Below are 20228 nucleotides of genomic sequence, written 5' to 3' on the forward strand. Positions count from 1 at the left end.
TTTGTTTTTTGTTCTTGATCACAACATAACCATAGTTTACTGATATCGTTGATTTGTTTAATAAAAAAATAAAATTCCTAAACACAGATAAGAAGTAATACAAATATAATCAATAGAACTCAATATAATAGGCAAAATGTCACGGAATACATCCCCAAAACCATTGGCAGGTTCATGTATTGCTGGAGAAAAACATTAAAAGGAGAAAAAGAAAACACAGCAGTTTTCACTCCCGTTTTTAAGCATTTTACCTGTATATTACATTTGTACAACATTCTCTTCCAATAAGAGTGGCAGTACCTGTATTAAATTCAGAGTCTAAGACTTCTCTTCGAGTCCAAAGCATTGGCTTTGGCTTCACTGTCACTTCCCTCTTTAGGCCAATAAGCTTACCTCACATATTCCTTATAATATTTATCTGTGTTAAAGGACTCTGCACTTAAAAACAAACAGTAATGTAATTTGCTTGCATGATGATTTGCATAATATGTACTATAAATGTTACTACTTCTTTGCATTCCCTTTAATCTGAAGTAGTTTACAATAAAGTTTAACTCCATGTCCCGCCACACAGTGATATAATTTGTTCTGTTAGCCTCTTGGAGAACCCTGATACATCTGGATGCTACAGACAAACTTATACATGCTAAAGTTGTACTAATGAGGCCCCATGTTTGAAGTACATCAAATGTTTAAGTCTCAGAGCAATCTTGTCAGTCTTTATAATTTGGAAGTATTTCAGGAAAGGGAGAAGAGAGAAGCAGAAAGTGCTTGCAATTCAACATGGGGAAGTCTTGGTAGCTCAGCGGTCCGATGCCATGCCTTCCCGTCTCATAAATAAATCCAACATGACCTAGTTCTTTTTCACAATAACAATACAGTCAAAGCAGCACAATTAGTCTTGGAAAAATACCTCATGACCTCTATGTTTTAATTTTATTTTCACTCTAAAAATATGTAAAAATATTTTACATACAGTTCTTTGTACACTTCATGTATTCACAATCATAAAACCAGATTCAAATATATACATTATTCTCCTGTTTATAATAACCCTTTACGCACACGCTAATGTGTAGCAATCCATTGAAACTGTACTGGTAAAACCATTTCCTGCAATAATTTAAGTGAATTAACATTTTTTGGAGTCCGGTTCTTAGTGTTTTCTTTCAATACTTAGCTTAAGCTTAAAGTTTAGGCAAAAACGTGTTTGACAACAAATTTCAAAGTGTCATTTGTGCAAGTGAATGAACAGTTAGTGTACTTGACAACACTCTTCTAGACAGCAAAAGCACAAACACAAAATGAACAAAATAGGCACAAAGTGAGTTACGAAGTTTTCAGACAGACATAAAAATTCAGACATACTTTGTTGACACTTAAGCAAGACTATGAAGACAAATTATACTTACGCACAGATGAAATCATGGGTTAAGTAACAATCATGTTTTAAGTATTTGATAAATCCAGATCTCTGTAGGGTATGACAAGTGTGTGTGTATTTTTTTTTCTTCTTAAGCATTTGAGCAACAAATGTGTGAGACTTTATGCATTTGAATCCGGGGGCACGTAAAAGAAAGGAAAACGGATTTCTATTTCTTAGAGTTATCAAATTCAAAAACAGTCACCTTTCAACTGAACGCATAAAAAATACGAAAATACTACAATAACATCAGCAAGTTGTGATATTGTGCACACACATTTTAAATTCAAGAGCTCCTAAAATCTACATTGTGTACTTTGGCCTTCATGAAATGGTAAGCAATTGGGTCTGCAGAGGCACACACTTATTTTGAACTTTTCTGTGAACATCTGAATAAATACCAAGGGCTTTTTAGTATGACCTGTGCAGTTCAGAGCCTATGATGAGGTAACTGCTTAAACTGCATAACTTTGAGGAATTAAACCAAAGAATGTTTGAGTCTTAAGTCTTATGTGGAGTATTCAAAGTTAAAATTGTTTTTGAACCCATAATTTTTTCCCTGTTTTAGTGATCTGGTAAGTACAAATTCTAGTTCAGGTGTCCACTGAGTTATGACAGCCTAGAAATGGAAAATGTACTTGGATGGCTGTCAGGAGAAAGTTTCCCTGAAAATGAAATTCTAAGTTATACCTGTAAAACTTATACAGAGACAAAGACAGAATATTACACTTGTTGAGCCAGCTCTATGAATAGTGATGAAGAACAAACATGCTTACAGGAAAGGAAACACATCATGTTTGAAAATAGTGTAAGAAAAACATGATGCAGGCGCGATGTAATTTAGAAAAGAAAAAATATGTTCACAAATGGCTAGAAAAATTCTACAATGGCTTATTTTACTGAGCAAAAATAAGTCACCAATTAAAGGTTTATTCCCAGTAAAAAGAAACATAGCAGCAAGATAATTCTGAAATGTAAACACTATTTTAAAGAAAATTAGAAGAAAAAACTAATTTCTGATTAAAAAACACTGGAAACGACTGTGATAACTGTTGAAAAATATTATAAATTAGGCTGGTGTGAAATTAGATCTGCTTGGCATATGCAGAACTGTTGTGGAATTTTTTCTTAGTAAAATACACGTTTATTACTAAGTCACTTGTGCTTCGAAGCTTCCCGACAGTATACACTTTAATTTCTTTCAGGGGTTAGAATATATAGTGTCTCATTATCTCAGAAGCATGATCTACCATTACTAAAAATGTTACTACAGAAATCTTGAATGGAAATATTTAAAAAGAGACATAAGAGACACCTGAAGTTGTTACAATAAATAAGCCTTGGAAAACTATTCCTCAGTTTGATTTGGACTTTGCAGCCACATTAAAATGTACCGTTTTCCTCAACCATTCCTGGTTTTTGCTTTTTCACTGCACTTACCCCAGCCCAATGTAAATGCTAGATTTTCTTGTACTATGAATAAGAATTGGCTAGCTGGTGATATGTTTTAAAAATAAATGAAGGGTTTTACCAGCTTCAGAAACATTTCAGAGAACAGTAATGTGTAGCTATTAAAACACTCACAATTATTTTTTAATTTGGTACCTTTTTTCTCTCCCCAGTTGTGCAGAATGCTAAATCCCACTAGCAAACAACATGATGGGTTAAGGCCAGCACACAGACCACTATGACAGTTATTAAAAGGTCACAGCTGGGAATTCGTATAACTTTGCGATCCAACTCGGCGAGCTATTTCTTTTCATTTGATCGAGAGAGAGTTCAAATGTAATTGTTTTTTGTAATCGAAGACTGACTCACTAATAAAGGGCATTTTTAACAAGAAACGTATCAGGGATACATCAAGAAAAACTCTCAGAAACTCTGAGTTCAACATTCATATACCAAATTTTCTAAGTGTCACCTCTGATATCCTAGTATAATCTATGTGTATTTTTTGTTACCAGACCTATGACTGCATCAATCAGCAAGTAAGCTGGACATGCAAGACAACAAGACATACGAAATAGGAAATAAGCACACACACACACACATCAGCCATGGCACCAAACTGTTGTCTGTTGATCAGCTGCTTTAAATAAACAATGATGGTGGAATAGCCATATTTGGACGTTTTAGGCACACAGTTCATTAAGGGAACGTCTCAATCTATATATTTTACAAGCAAAACAATTTAAAAATTCAACTTCTCAGGCCAGTAAAAAAAAAAAAAAAATCTGACCTTAAATAAACACAACCTGTGTCACACGTCTGCCCTAGAGAACATGCAAAATCACTTTAAAAAAGTCAATGTTAAATTAGTTAACCTTAGCTTAACATCGATTTTGCAGCTCTTTTGCAAATGCCAACAAAGCAATTTTTCATTTTAACTGTACAACAATTCCAAACAGTGCGAGGCAATTTATCACCAGAGCTGTCTTATCGAGCATAATAATCCTAGAAGCCAATCTTCTTAACAGGTTTGTCAAACTTTAAATACAAGCTCTGCGAAAGACCCATGGACAGAGTTTTTTTTTTTGTTTTTTTGTTTACAATTTGATGGTCATCGTGAACTAGTGCGTCAATGTCGTGCTTTGTTATGCAGCAATAAGACTGATTTTGTTAAAGTTTTCGCTCAGTGATTGCGTGGCCCAATGATAACATACATAAATTAAGATAGTGTTCATTCTTTTTGTACAGATTCCTCATATTGTCTTCCAAGGTATGCAAGATGTAGAGTTTTAGAAATTGGGTTTTAGTTTCAACATAAAGTGCAACAGTGCTGACGTTTTCCAAGTCCTTTCTAAACACTCTGTTCTTGCTACATCGACTCCTGAGAGCAAGGTTCCGGGCGATGTGCTGCCAGTTAAGATACTCTCTTATAGGGGAGGACTTCCACTTGTGGCCTAGCCCTTAGCACCATCTATTAAGATAGTGTTGTTTTAAATGGTTTAACAAACTCTTCTTCATACACCTTCAAGATAGCTTCACACACAAATCTGTATTGGCTCTGAAACAAAAAAAAAAAACTTAGGCTCCAATGCAGCATATTGTAGAAAAGTACATCAGACATTTTTATTTTGTATTTTTTATAATCTTGAGAGTATAAGCGTAACAACCACAATCCGTTGTTTTCAACTGAGTCAAAGTAACTATATATGTATACATAGAGCAAAACAATCTATGAAATCCTATATCAAGTTACCTATAGAATAGGTGACAGTGGAATTTTAAATGTGTGAAATCGTAAAGGGTTTGTCACTCTAAAATTTAGGGTAGGATTTGCATGCATCCATGTAACATGCTGATTTGGGGAAAAAACAAAGTATCCATCTCCAACAAGTTACCTACTTGCAACTAGAGCTCTTCAGTGTTGGAAAAGTTCTTAGATTCGCAAACTTGAACCTATCCTCGTTGTTGCGCTGGAAGTCCCCTCCATAATTCCAAACAATAAAAAAGATAAACTAAATTAGAAAAGCTAAACATGCTTCACTATAGTAGCACAGTATCCATATTTAAAAGTACCAAACACCAGTCAGCAAGGCGTCATTGTACTGAACTGCACTCCTCGTAGAAGCCACCACACTTTCTAAAGCACCTTTGTGAAAGGATGTAAATATTGTGAGCCTCTGATCAGGAAGGAAGGATCATCACATATGAGTCTATAAAAGATAACAATGCTGGAGAATTTTAGTTAGAGGGAAGTAACTTGGTTTTTCTCAAGCACTGCAACCATTACAGATTCACAAGCTTCAATCAGAAAAATCAGTAGTACATGGTAATAGAAATATAGGCAAAATATGCATATTAGACATGTTTTAACACCATTTAATCAGTAAAAGATAAATTATTGGATAGAAAGCAGATAAGGGTTACTTTACTGAACAAGATTTTGCAGGACCATCTTTGCCCTGCTGCCAACTTCCTCGACGCTCCCGTATCAAAATAATCATGCTTCTCAAACGTGTGACAACTCTTCTTAGGCACCACACAGTAAAGGTCTGCAAAAGGTGCTCCCACATGGTGTGCTTGCGTTGTTGGTACACCGCTTGAGGAATAAGCTGAAATTTCAGAGCATAGGAAACAACTGGCTTTAACATGCCAAAATACAAGGCCCTGGCTACCAACTTTGCAATACCCTGCTTGAGAGGCGGCAGCCTTTATGAAGATGATCAAAGGATACAAACAGCAAGTTTGGTGTTCTGCCAATGTAAAACTTCAAGCAGGACCGTGTATCCAATGAGTAGCAGCCCTTTTTTTCTCAACTTGTTGGACGATGGAAAAAGGCTTTAAATAATACTGACATATTCAGGTTTAAGTCAACGGCCACATTCAGGATTAACTTCGATATATTTAGTCCATAGCACAGCTTTGTCTTTATAAAGCGCAAGAAGGGATATTTGATTGTAAATACATGGACCTCACCGATTCCTTTTAGCTGGTAGCCTCACCAGCAGATATGTCAAAAAGAGCCATTTGAGGAGCTCACCGATTACAGATAAGAGAATCAGAATCTGCGGAAGAATATAATGTTTAACTGCCAAACGGACCTTGAAAGAAACATGGTTCAGGTGTGCCAGCTGTAGAAATTGCAACAAACTTTTGTGGGGTTTGGAAGACTGAATATTCAGTCTTTTGGGCTGACACCAGACAGGGTTATGTCTTCATTTTGAGTTGATACAATCTGTTGGTTGAGGATGCCCTTGTGTGACCAAATATATTGCAGCAATCTGAAGGTAATCTAGCAAAGAAAACGCCAAGTGTTCAGGGGTCAGACAGATCATTTCAGCGAAGTCAAACCATGGTGATGAATTTGTTCAGATGTTGTATAGCAGGCCCACTTGTTTGCACGGTGGGGTTTGAGGCAATTGCGATATATGGAGTAAGACTTTTAACCAATACTAATGAACAAGTTACCAACCTTTGGTAACAATATAACTATAAGAAACATTAGATAGTGTTAGATTCCTTACCTTAGAATATCCCCAGGCGTCAGACTGGATCCGGAAAGTTTCCGCTAGCAGTACCTCTGCGCGACAGTAGGCGGCGTTATGCAGCACTGCGTCCGTCGCTGGCGTCGTATGCGCCGAGATGATGTCATGGAGACTACTTAGGCGCCACCTATGCGAGCTGACGTCAGTTCTGAACACGACTTTCCACCCCAGGAACGCAGAGCCATGCAAGACACTGACCACTGGTGCATAAAACTAGGGCCCTAAAAGGGATGACCTTAACCCTAGAAATCAGTACGCAGAAGGGGGAGGATGCGTGGGACGGTAAGGAATCTAAAACTAATGTTGCTTACAGATATATTGTTACCGAAGGTAACTTGTTCATCTGAAAGAAACATGTTAGTGTTCGATTCCTTACCTTAGAATAGATACCCCAGCAATACCAACCTCGGTGGTGGGTCCGCGAACTAAGATCACACCAGAAAATCCCGGAGAACAGAACGGCCAAAGAAACAGTATCTCGGACTTGGCTGTCAAGGCAATAATGCTTGGTAAAGTTATGCAGCGAGGACCACATAGCTGCCTGACAGATATCCTGCAAAGGGACTCCCCATCACAGAGGTGTAGTGGCTGCTGGCCCCAGAGTGGAATGTGCATGCAGCCCCACAGGAGGCTCCTTTTTAGTCAAGGAGTAACAGGCTTTAATACACAGAACGACCCACCAAGAGATGGTTTGTTTGTGCACAGCCCGACCTCTCTTGGCGCCTCCGTAGCCAACAAAGAGTTGATCATCCACCCGGAACTGTTGTGTGCACTTAAGATAGAAGGCGAGCGCACGTTTTGGGTCCAGACTCTCTTCCTCTTTCGAAGGATGCGGAGGCGGAAAGAAGGTGGGCAAAGTGATGGTCAGCTCGATGTGGAAGGGTGTGACAGCCTTGGGCAGAAAAGAAGGACACAGTCCTTAACACCACCTTGTCCGGATGAACAGAAAGGAAAGGAGGTTTAGAAGAAAGAGCTTGGAGCTCACTCACTCTTCTGGCAGAGGTGATAGCAACCAGAAAAGCAGTCTTTAAGGTGAGAAGACATAAAGGACAGTTGTGAAGTGGCTCAAATGGAGCGCACATCAAATAAGTCAACACAAGATTCAAGTACCACTGAGGCATTATAAAGGGGACTGGAGGGAACGTGTGTGTAATGGCTTTCAAGAAACGACTAACGAGAAGGCTGATCTGGAAGCCTTAAAAAAGCGTAAATGGCCAAGAGATAGCCCTTGATAGTGCCCAGAGCAGAGCCCTGCTGGGCCAGAGAAAAGAGGAACAGAAGAATTTCTGAAAGAGGGGCAGAAAGGGGATCCACAGCCTTCGCTGTGCACCATGCCACAAATGTATTCCACCTGTAGGCGTATACCGTTTTTGTGGAGGGATGCCTGGCTGTCAAGATAACATCACAGACTTTGGCAGGACGGTCAAAAGCTGTAAACTGTCGCCGCTCAATCTCCACGCATGGAAGTGGAGGTTGGACAGGTTCGGGTGAAGGACCGTTCCCTCCTGCTGCGACAGAAAATTCTCCCGAAGAGGCAGTCGGATCGGAGGACAGATTGCCAGACTGAGTAGCTCGGATACCATACTCTTCTCGCCCAATCGGAGGGCACAAGAATGACTTGGGCCCGGTCACGCCTGATCTTCAGCACTCTGGGCAGAAGTGGTATAGGCGGAAAAGCATACAACAGACCGCAACTCCACACGCGACGAAAAGTGTCTCAGAGCGAGTGCCGCCTTGGAAATTCCAACGCGCAGAATTGATGACATTGCGTGATCCAACATGCATCTGCGGCTGAGTTCATCCACCCCGGAGTTCAGGGAGCCTGCCAGGTGTTGAACCACCAGAGACATGCCCCGATGTTCCAGCCATGTCCAGAGGCACAGAGCCTCCTGACATTGGGTCCACGACCCCACCCCGCCCTGTTTGTTGCAATACCTCATGGCGGTGGTGTTGTCTGTGAACACCTTCAATACCTGTCCCCGGACAGAGGGAAGGAAGGCTTTCAGCGCAAGTCGGATCGCCCGCAGCTCCAGAAGGTTGATATGGAGCTGGGACTCCGCTGGAGACCAGAGGTTCCTGATCTCCGCCTCTCCCATGTGGCCACCCCATCCCAGGAGGGACTCATCCATCACCACTGTGAGCTCCGGTTGAGGAAGGGATCTGCCATTGACCCAATCGTGGATCGTGAGCCACCACTGTAAGTGTCGAGCAGTGCCCTCCGAGATCTGGACGTGGTCGGACAGGTTGCCCTGATGATGCGCCCACTGGAACTTTAGGTCCCACTGCAGAGCCCGCATATGCCACCTGGCATGATGTATCAGCAGGATGCAGGAGGCCATCAGGCCCAGGAGCCGGGATAGAGGCTGAAAGATCAGAATCAGAGCCTGAATATCCGAGGTCCGCTGTTCGGGAGGATAGACCCGAAACGGCACCGAATCCAGAACCGCTCCGATGAATTGGAGCTTCTGAGAGGGACTCAAGTGCGACTTCGGCATATTGATAGAAAACCCCAGCAAATGCAGGACGTCGGCTGTAGTCTGGAGGTGGGAAATGACCGTTTGGGGCGAGCCCGCCTTCAACAACCAGTCATCTAGATAGGGGAAGACTGAGACCCCCGATCGGCGCCGATGAGCTGTGACCACCGCCATCACTTTCGTGAACAACCTAGGGGCGCTGGTAAGGCTAAAGGGGATTACGGTAAACTGAAAGTGCTCGTGGCCGACCATGAACCGCAGTTCACACCGGTGGGCCGGCAGAATGGGAACATGAAAATAGGCGTCCTGCAAGTCTAACCCTACCATCCAGTCTCCTGGATCGAGAGCAGACAAGACCGGAGTCAAAGTCAACATCTTGAACTTCTCCTTCCAGAGGAAGCGGTTGACGTTCCGGAGGTCCAAGATGGGACGCAGACCCCCTTTGTTCTTCCTGGGGACCAGAAAGTAGTGGGAATAACAACTACTCCCTACTTCTGGCCTAGGAACGCACTTGAAAGCTCCCTTGGCCAAGAGGGCAGTGACTTCCTGCTGGAGAAGTGCCAAGTGTTCCCCCGACATGCAGTGGTACTGAGGTGCATTGGCTGGAGGGGTGGACTGAAAGGGAAGGGAGTAATCCTTGCGGATGATCTGCAACACCCACTTGTCCGATGGGATAGGAAGATGATGGCGTATCCTGCCACCCACTGGGCATGGGGTGCCCCACAAAGCTCGGATTAGGAAGATTTGGAGGTAGAAGCAGGAGGTGCGGAGGTGGACTGACCCCCACGCTGATTCCCAGAGCCGCCCCTGCGGATACCGCGTCCTCACTGAGGCTGGTTCTGCACAGCTTGCTGAAGGAACGTGCCTGGGCGCCCTTCCATGGCCATGAAAAGAACTAAAACCAGGAGTGGCTGGGCTTTTCGTGGAAAGACCTAAGGACTTTGCCGTGGCCCGCGAGTCCTTAAAACGCTCCAGCGCACTGTCGGCTTTATCGCCAAACAGGCGAGTGCCATCAAGGGGCATGTCCATGAGTGAGCTTTGGACATCTGGTGAGAACCCGGCAGATTTCAACCAGGCATGGCGACGAAGCACCACAGTCGTAGAAATTGCTCTACCTAGTGAATCCGGGATGTCCAAACCACACCAAATGGCAAACTTAGCCGCATCTTTACCCTCGGCAACAGCTTGAGACAGCACAGCTGGGGTCTCTTCAGGACACTGAGGCAACACCTGTGCAACTGTATCCCACACAGCGTGGGAATACCAGCCCAATAGGCATGCAGTGTTCACCGACCGCAGCCCTAAGCTGGCCGAAGAGAACAACCGCTTGCCAAACTGCTCCGGCTTCTTAGAGTCCTTATCCGGCGGAGCCGTGGGAAAGGCACTCTGGGACGTCGAAGCTTAGATGACCAGGCTCTCAGGAGTAGAATGAGTGGTCAGAAAGACAGGGTCACCCGGCGCCGGGCAATGACGTCTGGCGACGTTCTTATCCACAGGGGCCCCTGTGGCTGGCCGCGACCAAGTACCTAGTTAGACGTCCGAAAGGGCGTCATTAAATGGCAGCAAGGGCTCCGACAAAGTGTATGCCGTCTGGAGCACCTCAGCGAGGAGATTAGTCTTTAGGGCCACCATGGGGAGCTCAAGGTTGAAGACCTCAGCGGCCCGACGGAGCACCATCGTGTAAGAAGCGCCCTCCTCCATGGTAGGCGGTGGAGAAGCAAACCCTGGGTAAGAGTAGGCATCAAGGCCGCCGGCCTCCTCTAACTCGTCCTCCCAGTCCTGCTCAGAGTCACACTGATGGGCAAGAGGGTCCTCGGATCCCTCCCAGTCGTCCTCCACCTCCGCCGTATGTGGGACAGACTGCGGCGGCAGGGCAGGGACCGGGAAAGGAACAAAAGGCACCGGGAACGGCGCCTGACGGGGCCGAACCGGCGCCGTGTCCCAATGCGGATCTGAATTAGGGACAAAATTGTCTTGGAACCTGGGCAGCGGCAGAACAAATGGCATCCACTGCGGCGCCGGAGACGGAGCCGAGAGTTGCGCTGGGGCCGGCAGCGTGGGACCTTGTAGCACCGTGGCCAGCAGCGCAGGATCCTGTGGCTGCCGGGGCCGCCAACAGGATCCTGACACGGGACCGCGGGGCCCAAGGGCGTGCCTGCGAGAGCCCAAGGCCTAAACAGGTGGTCCATGGTAGCAAGAAATTATTGTACCTGTGCGGGAGTCGCCGATGAACCCGGGTAAGGTGCGTAGGCCGCTGGACTCCCGGGCTCCGAAGGAGCCGCAGGGGCATAACACCTGTCCCCCTCGTTCACATCCGGGGACCGACGGGGGGACGTCGGAGAGCGACAACGCTTCTTCGACTTCTTTTTGTGTCGTCTCTTACCCGAATCCGAGGGTGAAGACTTGGAGCCTGAGGAGCGATGATGGTCGCCCCGCAAGCGTTCTGTGGAGTGGCCCCTGGACCGTGAACGGCGCTGGGATGAGTACCAGACCTCAAGCAGCTTCCAGCGCCGCTCCCTCAAGGCCTTCAGGGCCATAGCCAGACAGTATATACAGGACCGGGAGTCGGGGTTTGCTCTCCAGGCACTATAGGCAGACGCTGTGGGGGTCGGCCACCGGCATATTGCGAAGGCAGGCCCCATAAGACTTAAAACCAGCCATCCCTACGTGCACCAGAGTAGACTTAAACTTACAGGAGAAAAAAAGTTTTTAAAAGATAGTTAAAAAGTGACTAAGGTATGTGCTCTAACCGGATCTGCGCTTACTGGCGCGGAAAAATAAAGAACTGATGTCAGCGAGCATAGGTGGCGCCTAAGTAGTCTCCGTGACGTCATCTCAGCGCATAAGACGTCATTAATGTACGCGGAGCCGCACAACGCCACCTACTGACGCGCAAAGGTACTGCTAACGAAAACTTTCCGGATCCAGTCTGACGCCTGGGGATATTCTAAGGTAAGGAATCTAACACTAACGTGTTTCTTTCAGATAAGACCAAATCTGAACCATGAGGATTAGTTTGCAAAGCTCCCTCCTTATTTTGTTGAGCACTCTCGGGACAAGCTGAAATTGTGGAAATGTTCTGCTAATTATCTTGGACCACGAAATAGAAGATATATTCTCCTTCGAGCCTAGCATGTTTTGCTGATCGATGTGGCAAAAATGTTCAGTCGCATGGCCCCATTGGCGGAAGATCATGTCCTCCGATCCAGGCTGAGCTCCCATTGTGACTCCTGTCCCACTGTGGGTATATGCTTCTGTAAGTTGATTATTCAATGTCATGGAAATACCGTTCCTATTCGCTCAATTTCAAAGGATCTGCACTGTCACCAAGAGTGCAGGAGACTTAGTCTCTCTTGCCTCCAAACTATGTGGATGACCCTACAAACCTTTTGTGGATGCAATCGTTTTCATGTGACTGTGAGCTGCCTGCAGATGAAAATATAAGCCTACAGCAACACTGGATATCTCCCTCCAGAGCAAAAGAAAGAATAAAAAATCTAAAGCCAATTAGTGTCAAATTCCTCTTGGAGGGATGACATTTGTAATCCACAGCATGAAATGAGTGGTATGTATGTGGACATCCCTACCTGCATGGACTTCAGTAAACAGACTGATGGCACTGCCAGCTTTTGGATTTGGTGTGTGGCCCGGGAATCCTCTTTCCCCAGTAGAAAAAATGTCCTGCATATTGTGCCCAAAATAGCACCAAAGAAATGGATGATTCTAGTGGGCTCTAAATGAGACTTGCCCGTGCTGAGATAAGCCCAGGTTGAAAAAAATTAAAAACATGATTCTGAAGACAAGCTGGACAGGCAGCAAGTTCTTCTTTTGATTTGCCAATCGTCTGAGTAATTGAAACCCTGGTGTACCTGTCATGTTAGAAATGACGTTACTAAGGCTATGAACTTTCCAAAGATCATCTTTAAGGATGGAAGGTCAAAATAAGCTAAGAGCGCCTTCCTTAACCTAAAACTACTGAACAAAATAAAATCTTTCATCCCGCCCAATGATCTCAAACAGGCCACCCAAGCATTGGTGTTGTCAAGGCTAGACTATGGGAAAGCAGTCCTCTCACGATTAGCAAAATCACATCTTGCTCCCCTCAAAACAACGCTTAATGCGGCAGTATGAATGGTCACTGGAATCAAGAAATGTTATCACATTTCTCCGACACTCAGAGAACTTAAATGGCTCCCTGTAGAAATGCGGGCTAGCTTCAGACCAGCCTGCCTCACACACAAAGCCTTGCACACCGGCAAACCCGAATGTTTGGCGGACAAACTCAAAAAAAGCCTGTCAGACCAGGAACCTGAGATGCTCGAACTATCTTTTACTCATTCTGCTGAAACCTCGAAAAACAAACATACAGCGGCTCGATCCTTCGCCGGGAGCGAGCACAAAATCTGGAACTCTGTCCCCCCCCCACATCAAAACTACTATCTTTTTTGCAAAATTCAAAAGCCAGCTCAAAGTCCTGTTCCTCGACCGCTCCCTAGGGAACGGATAGTAGCAGCCAGAGTTTGGAAACAGTCACCTCTCACAGCTTAGACTAGGTCCGCAAGCCTCAGAACCGAACTCGCCGCTAATCGACCTACATTATTACTGTATTTTGTGATTCTCTGCATTGTAACTGTTGTAAAGCGCTCCAATACCCTCTTGTCAGGCAAGTGCTATATAAAACTTCTTAAATAAATAAATAAAAAATGCAACACGCTGAACGGGGTAATGGCACCCAGTTAATTTGACTTGCAAATATTTGTGGTGTTTGGGCTGTATTGGGGACATAAAACTCTGCATCCTCACAATTCAAAGATGTCATGTACTCACCTTCCTGGGGCAACCGCATCACCTATGGTAAAGTAATAATCCTGAAGGAAAGCTTTTTCAGGTACATGTTGAGCTTCTGAAGGCCCAGCTATGGGCATCACCCTCCAGATTTCATAAAGACAAAGAAGAATCTGGAATAGAAGCTTTTCACATGGATTTTAGGACAGTCTCTAAAGCCTCTTTGATCATGGACATGATCTCTGCTTGTAGCACCAGCTGATATATTGCTGTGTGTGATGGAACATTCAGTGGTTACTAAATGAAATTGCGCCTGTGTCTATCACAGGCCAGAATCAACAATCAAGTATCAGAGGTAACACTGTCCAGAATGGGTAGGTCGCAGGAATCCTCTTGCTCATGGGGCCCATAGCGTTGGCTACTGGATACAAAATAGCCCGTCAATGTTGGTTAGATGAGTACTGCTGGTTTTTTATTTTTTTATTTTTTTTATTTTGTATTAGATTTTTAGTACAGGATTAACAAGTTACTTACGTTTGATAGAGACAGGATCTAGCTGCAGATTCCTTACCTTTGAATTCCCTAGGATGTCAGACTGGATCTAGAAAATGTTCATGCAAGAGGTACCCCTGCGCGCCAGTAGGTTGCTTTGACGTCTATGTGCTGCATCGTTCGTGCCAGAAGTGACGTCCGCATCACCTACATAGGCACTACGTGGGAGCACTGACGCCAGGTACTTTTGCCGTGACACTGGTGTATCCAAACTAGGGCCATAAAAGGGATCAGCTTTGACCCTAGAAACTTGTCTGTGGAGAGGATGGGTGAGTCGGTAAGGAATCTGCGACTATATCCTGTCTCCACCAGATAATAAATAACTGAAGGCAAGCAACTTGTTCATTTAATAGAGACATCTAGCCACAGGTTCCTTACCTTTGAATACATACCCAAGCAATACCATCCCTAGTGAAGGGCTGTGGACAAACTATAAAGTTCTGCAGGACCAAACGAGTGAAGTGCCAGTCCCTGAGGACCTGACTGTCAAGGGAGTAAAGTTTGGTAAACGTATAAAGGGACGCACACACTGCTGCCCGACAGTTGTCCAGGACTGGGATTCCACATGCTAATACAGTGGTAGCAGCTTTTGCCCTGGTAGGATAAGCCCTTAAGCCCTAAGGGAGCTGCTTCTTGGCCAGTGTGTAGCAGATTTTATTACAACCCAGTGTGAAATAGTCCGTTTTGGTACCGCCAGACTCCTATTTGTTGTAACATACCCGACAAAGAGTGGGTCATCCAGCCAAAACTCTTGTGTATGGGTCAAGGTAGAATGACAATGCTCTTTTTGGGTCCAGACTGAGTCGCTCCTCTCCTTTTGAGGGATGTAGAGGAGCATAGAAAGTGGGCAAGGTGACGGATTGGCCTACATGGAATGGTGTTATCACTTTTAGTAGGAAAGAGGCTTTAGTGGGAAACACCAGTTTGTCTGGAAAAACAGACAGGAATAGAGACTTGGATTATAAAGCCTTCAGCTCACTCACCCTACGTGCAGATGGTATTGCCATGCGAAAGGCTTAGTTGATGGTGAGCAGACGGAGGGGACAATTATGAAGAGGCTCGTAAGGAGCACACATTAAGAAAGTGAGAACTAAATTAAGATCCCACTGAGTCATAATGAATGGAGAAGGGGGAAAGCCACAAAAAGGAAGACCGAGCAGAAAGGTAAACCTTTAGAGTGCCCAAAGAGAGCCCTGCTGCTAGACATAAAAAGAATGACATCAGAAAGGGAAGCAGAAATAAGGTAAAAATACTTTTCTGTAAAATATAATCCAAATTTGTTCTCCCGGCAGGCATACACCGTCTTGGTGGAGGGACGCCTCGCTGCCAGAACAACATTACAGAGTTCTGGAGGAAGGTGGAAAGCTGCCAACTGTCGCTGCTCAAGCTCCACACAAAAAGGCGTAGAGTTAACAGCTTTGGGTGGAGGACCCTACCCTGCTGTTGGGACAGAATAGCCTCCTGAAGGGGCAGACTGGTTGGAGGATCGATGCTCATGCTGAGAACCTTGGGATACCAGACTCTCCGCACCCAGTCCGGAGCCACAAGGATGACTTGGGCACAGTCATTCCTGATCTTCTTGAGAACTCTGGGCAGAAGCGGTGTGGGCATAAGTACCACATGGCTGTGGTGTTGCCCGTGAACACCTGCACCAGCCTTCCAATGATGACAGGGTAGAAAGGCTTTCAATGCCAGTCAGATTGCTCAGAGCTCCAGCAGGTTTATGCGGAGTCCAAATTCCGCCAGAGTCCTCTGATCCCCACCTCTCCCAGATGACTGCCCCATTCTAGGAGTGATGCATTGGTAACTAATGTGAGATCTGGTTGGGGAAGGTAAAGAGTTCTGCCTCTGACCCAATCACAGTTCGTTCGCCACCACTACAGGCTTCCATGTCGGGGAGATTCCCATAGTGCTGCGTCCATTGGAACTTCAGGGCCCACTGCAGAGCCCGCATAAGCCATCTGGCATGGATCACAAGCAGGCGGCCATGAGTCCCAGCAGCTTCAGGGTCATTCTCACCAAAATTCAAGATAAAGGCTGAAATACTGGTATAATAGCCTGAATATACCGCAGTCAATGCTTAGGAGGATAAGCCCGACACTGCACTGTATCCAGAACAGCTCTGATGAAATGAAGTGTCTGAGAGAGAGTAAGTGTAACTTTAGCACGTTGATAGCGAATCCCAACAAATGCAGGTGGTCTGTAATAGTCTGAAGGTAGGAGGAGACAGCCTGGGACGAGCACACCTTCAGCAGCTAGTCGTCGAGATAGGAGAAGACTAGCACCCCTGACCTGCGCAGATGAGCTGCGACCACTTCCATCACTAGGTGAACACCCAGGGGTGCGGCACGGCCAAAAGGAAGCACGATGAAATGAAAATGCTTGTGGACTACCGTAAACCTCACGTAACACCGATGGACAGGTAGGACGGGGATATGGAAATAGGCGTACTGCAAGTTCAATGCTGATTTCCAATCTACTTGGTCTGGGGAAGACTAAACCGGAGCCAATGAGAGCATCTTTAATTTCTCCTCCTTGAGGAAGAGGTTGAGGGTTCTCAGATCTAAGATAGTGTGAAGCGCTTTGTTCTGTCTGGAAATCAGAAAGTAGCTTGAATAGCAACTACTGCCTGCTTCTGACACTGGAACCCTCTCTATGGGCTCCCTTGGCCAAGAGACCCGTGACTGCTTCGCGGAGCAAGGACAAATGATCTTCTGTGAGCCGGTTGTGATATGGAGGCGGGGGGGGGGATTTGAATGGAAGGAAGTAGCCACTCCGAATGATCTCTAAAACCCATCTGCCCAATGTTATGGACTGCCAGCGTTGGAGATAATGGTTGATTCTGCCACCAACTGGACGCCCATGATCTTGTACGGGATTAAGGAGTGTTTAAAGGTTGCGGCTGTAGGTGGATTGGTGGCTGTGGCAGACCACGACCTCCAAGGAGTTGTGGGACACAGTCCACGACCCCACCTTGTTTGTGTTACCTGTGGGGTCGCTAGCAGCTTCCTGGACCGCTCCCTCAAAGCCTTCCATGCCAAAGCCCGGGCGGTTCGAGCACGACTTAGAGGACACATGGGATGGGGGTCTGTAACTGACATGAGGCAGTGACACGTGCAACACAGTTTACAACCCGTCTTCTTCGAAGACATCACCTCGACGCACCAGGAGGAAAAATTACTCACAAAAGAATTCGGCAAAACGTCAGAAAAATTCTGTCAAAAAGCGACAGAGGTAGCTCTTTCTCTGAATCAGTGCTTAGTGGTGCGGAATGAAAAAGAAATGACTTCAGAGTGCCGAGTTGGCGCCAATATAGGTGACGCGGACATCACTTCAGGTGCGGCTGACGCTGTGCAGAGTCGATCAATGCCACCTACAAGCACACAAGAGTAATACCCACACAAAATATTTCTGGATCCAATCTGACACCTGGGGAATTCAAAGGTAAGGAATTTGCGGCTAGTTGTCTCTAGCAGGTAACCAACAAAATACACAGGATATAATGCAAAACATCCAAGATCGATGTAATAAGCATTCCAATAATTCATAAGCATGTACACCACTGCAAGGGTTGAAAGTGCGTTCCTATTGTGGAAAGTCAATCGTTAAACTACAGTGTTGCAACGGACGTAAATGTGCATTGAAATGTGGGAGCATAGCACTAAGTTACAGCAGAGTGGGGCTGTGCCCAGGTATATTCGCATATGTTTCTGCCGTCTTGCTGCACTAGGCATCGTCTTGGAGGCAAGCTTTTGTTGCGAGGGTGGGCCTTTCATCTAGGCGATAAGTAATGAGCGTTTGTCAGCAAGAGTAATACAGTGGCAAGTATCCTGATGGACTTTGGCAGTAGTTTAATATAGCCAAACAGCATAAGTCTTGGGGAACAGTCAACCTGTGTCTCGGGATCAAGACTATTATTTTGTCAACTCGGGTCTAGAACACTCTCACTAGTGGGCCTCCCACAACATATGGAGGAAGCCTTCAGATTCAGTAGAGCAGTGAGCACATTGTGCCAGAGAACTGAGGTCAATAGCATGTAAGAGTTTTGGGGAAAAGTAAATCCTACACAGAATTTTAAAGTGTAGTAATGAAAAAGTTACTTACCTTAGGTAACGATATATCTGTAAGAAACATTAGTTAGTGATAGATTCCTTATCTTTGAATTACCCCGAGGCGTCAGACCGGATCCGTAAAGTTTTCGTCAGTAATACCCTACGCGTCGGTAGGCGTCGTCGTGCGGCTCCGTGTAAGTCGCTGAAATGACGTCACTGGAGCTACTTAGACACGCCCATGCACGCTGACGTCAGTTCTGTACACGACATTCCGCGCCAGGAACGCAGAGCCATGCAAGATACTGACCACTGGTGCCTTGAAACTAGGGACCTGAAAGGGATGACCTTAACCCTAGAAATCAGTTCGCAGAACAGGAAGGATGGGTGGGGGGTAAGGAATCTATCACTAACTAATGTTTCTTACAGCTATATCGTTACCGAAGGTAAGTAACTTGTTCATCTGAAAGAAACACGTTAGTGATATATTCCTTACCTTAGAATAGATACCCCAGCAATACCAACGCCGGTGGTGGGTCTGCGGACCAAGATCACACAAGGAAGTCCTGGAGAACAGAACAGCAACAGAAACTGTCTCTCCGGACTTGGCTGTCCAGGCAATAGTGCTTAGTAAAAGTGTGCAGCGAGGCCCACGTAGCTGTCTGACAGATGCCACGTTCAAATACCGTAGTGGCTGCCGTCGTTCTGGCGGAATGGGCGCGCAGCCTCAACGGAGGCTCCTTCTTAGCCAGAGAATATCAGGCTTTAATACACAAGGCGACCCATCTGGAGATAGTCCGCTTGTGTATGGCCCAACCTTTCTTGGCGCCAACAAAGAGCTGGTCATCCATCCAGAACTGTTGTGGGCGGTTCAGGTAAAATGAGAGCGCACGTTTTGGGTCCAGACGGTGAAACCTCTCTTCCTCTCTGGAAGGATGCGGAGGCAGAAAGAAGTTGGGCAAAGTGATGGTCAGCTCGATGTGAAAGGCTGTAACAACCTATGGCATAAAGGATGGACGTGTCCTAAGCACAACCTTGTACGGATGGACAGACAGAAAAGGAGGCTTACAGGAAAGACCTGGCACTCACTCACTCTCCTAGCAGAGGTGATGGCAACCAGGTAAGCAGTCTTCAAAGTTAATAGGTGTAGGGGACAGTTGTGAAGAGGCTCAAAGGGAGCGCACATTAAGTATGTGAGAACCAGGTTCAAGTCCCACTGTAGCATCACAAAAGGAATAGGAGGGAAAAGATGAGTAATGCCTTTGAGGAATCTATTTACAACAGGGGACTTGAATAGAGAGGGCTGTTCAGGGAGCCTAAGGAAGGCTGAAATAGCAGAAAGGTAGCCTTTGATAGTGCCCAGAGCAGAGCCCTGCTGGGACTAAGAAAGAAGGAACAAAAGTACTTCTGAAAGAGGGGAAGAAAGGGGATCCACAGCCTTTGCTGTGCACCATGCCACACATTTGTTCCACCTGCAGGCGTATACCAACTTAGTGGAGGGACACCTGGCTGCCAGAATGATAACACAAACTTCAGGAGGCAAGTAGAAAGGAATCAACGGCTGCGGCTCAATCTCCACGCAAGGAGGTGGAGACTGGACAGGTTCGGGTGGAGGACAGAAGATCCTCCTAAAGAGGCAGTCGGATCGGGGTTCGATGGTCATACTGAGTAGCTCGGGATACCAGTATCTTCGTGCCCAGTCCGGAGCCACAAGGATGACTTGGGCCCGGTTGCGCCTGATCTTCTTCTGCCCAGAGTGCTGAAGTGGTATAGGCGGAAAGACGTACAACAGACCGCAACTCCACTCGCGACGAAAAGCGTCGCATAGTGAGTGCCGCCTTGGAAAGTCCAACGCGCAGAACTGATGACATTATGCGTTCTCTTCGGCGGCAATTAGATGTAACTAAGGCTCTCCCCACTGTTGAAAGAGACCTTGCGAAGTCCGAATGAAGAC

General features: G+C 45.8%; 1 protein-coding gene across 1 annotated transcript in view; it reads right to left on the reverse strand.

Moving 5' to 3' along the window:
• Nucleotides 1–922: 922 nt before the first annotated feature.
• The window catches only part of PTPN4 (protein tyrosine phosphatase non-receptor type 4), a 1253225-nt gene continuing 1233919 nt past the window's right edge, over nucleotides 923–20228 (reverse strand). Inside the window, exon 27 of the mRNA XM_078682081.1 lies at nucleotides 923–4430. Within this exon, the coding sequence (XP_078538207.1) occupies nucleotides 4347–4430 (84 nt within the window). The 3' untranslated portion in view covers nucleotides 923–4346. The remainder of the gene's footprint in view (nucleotides 4431–20228) is intronic.

Source organism: Lissotriton helveticus, chromosome 3_1 (genome assembly GCF_964261635.1).
Source record: "Lissotriton helveticus chromosome 3_1, aLisHel1.1, whole genome shotgun sequence".
NCBI lineage: Eukaryota > Metazoa > Chordata > Amphibia > Caudata > Salamandridae > Lissotriton > Lissotriton helveticus.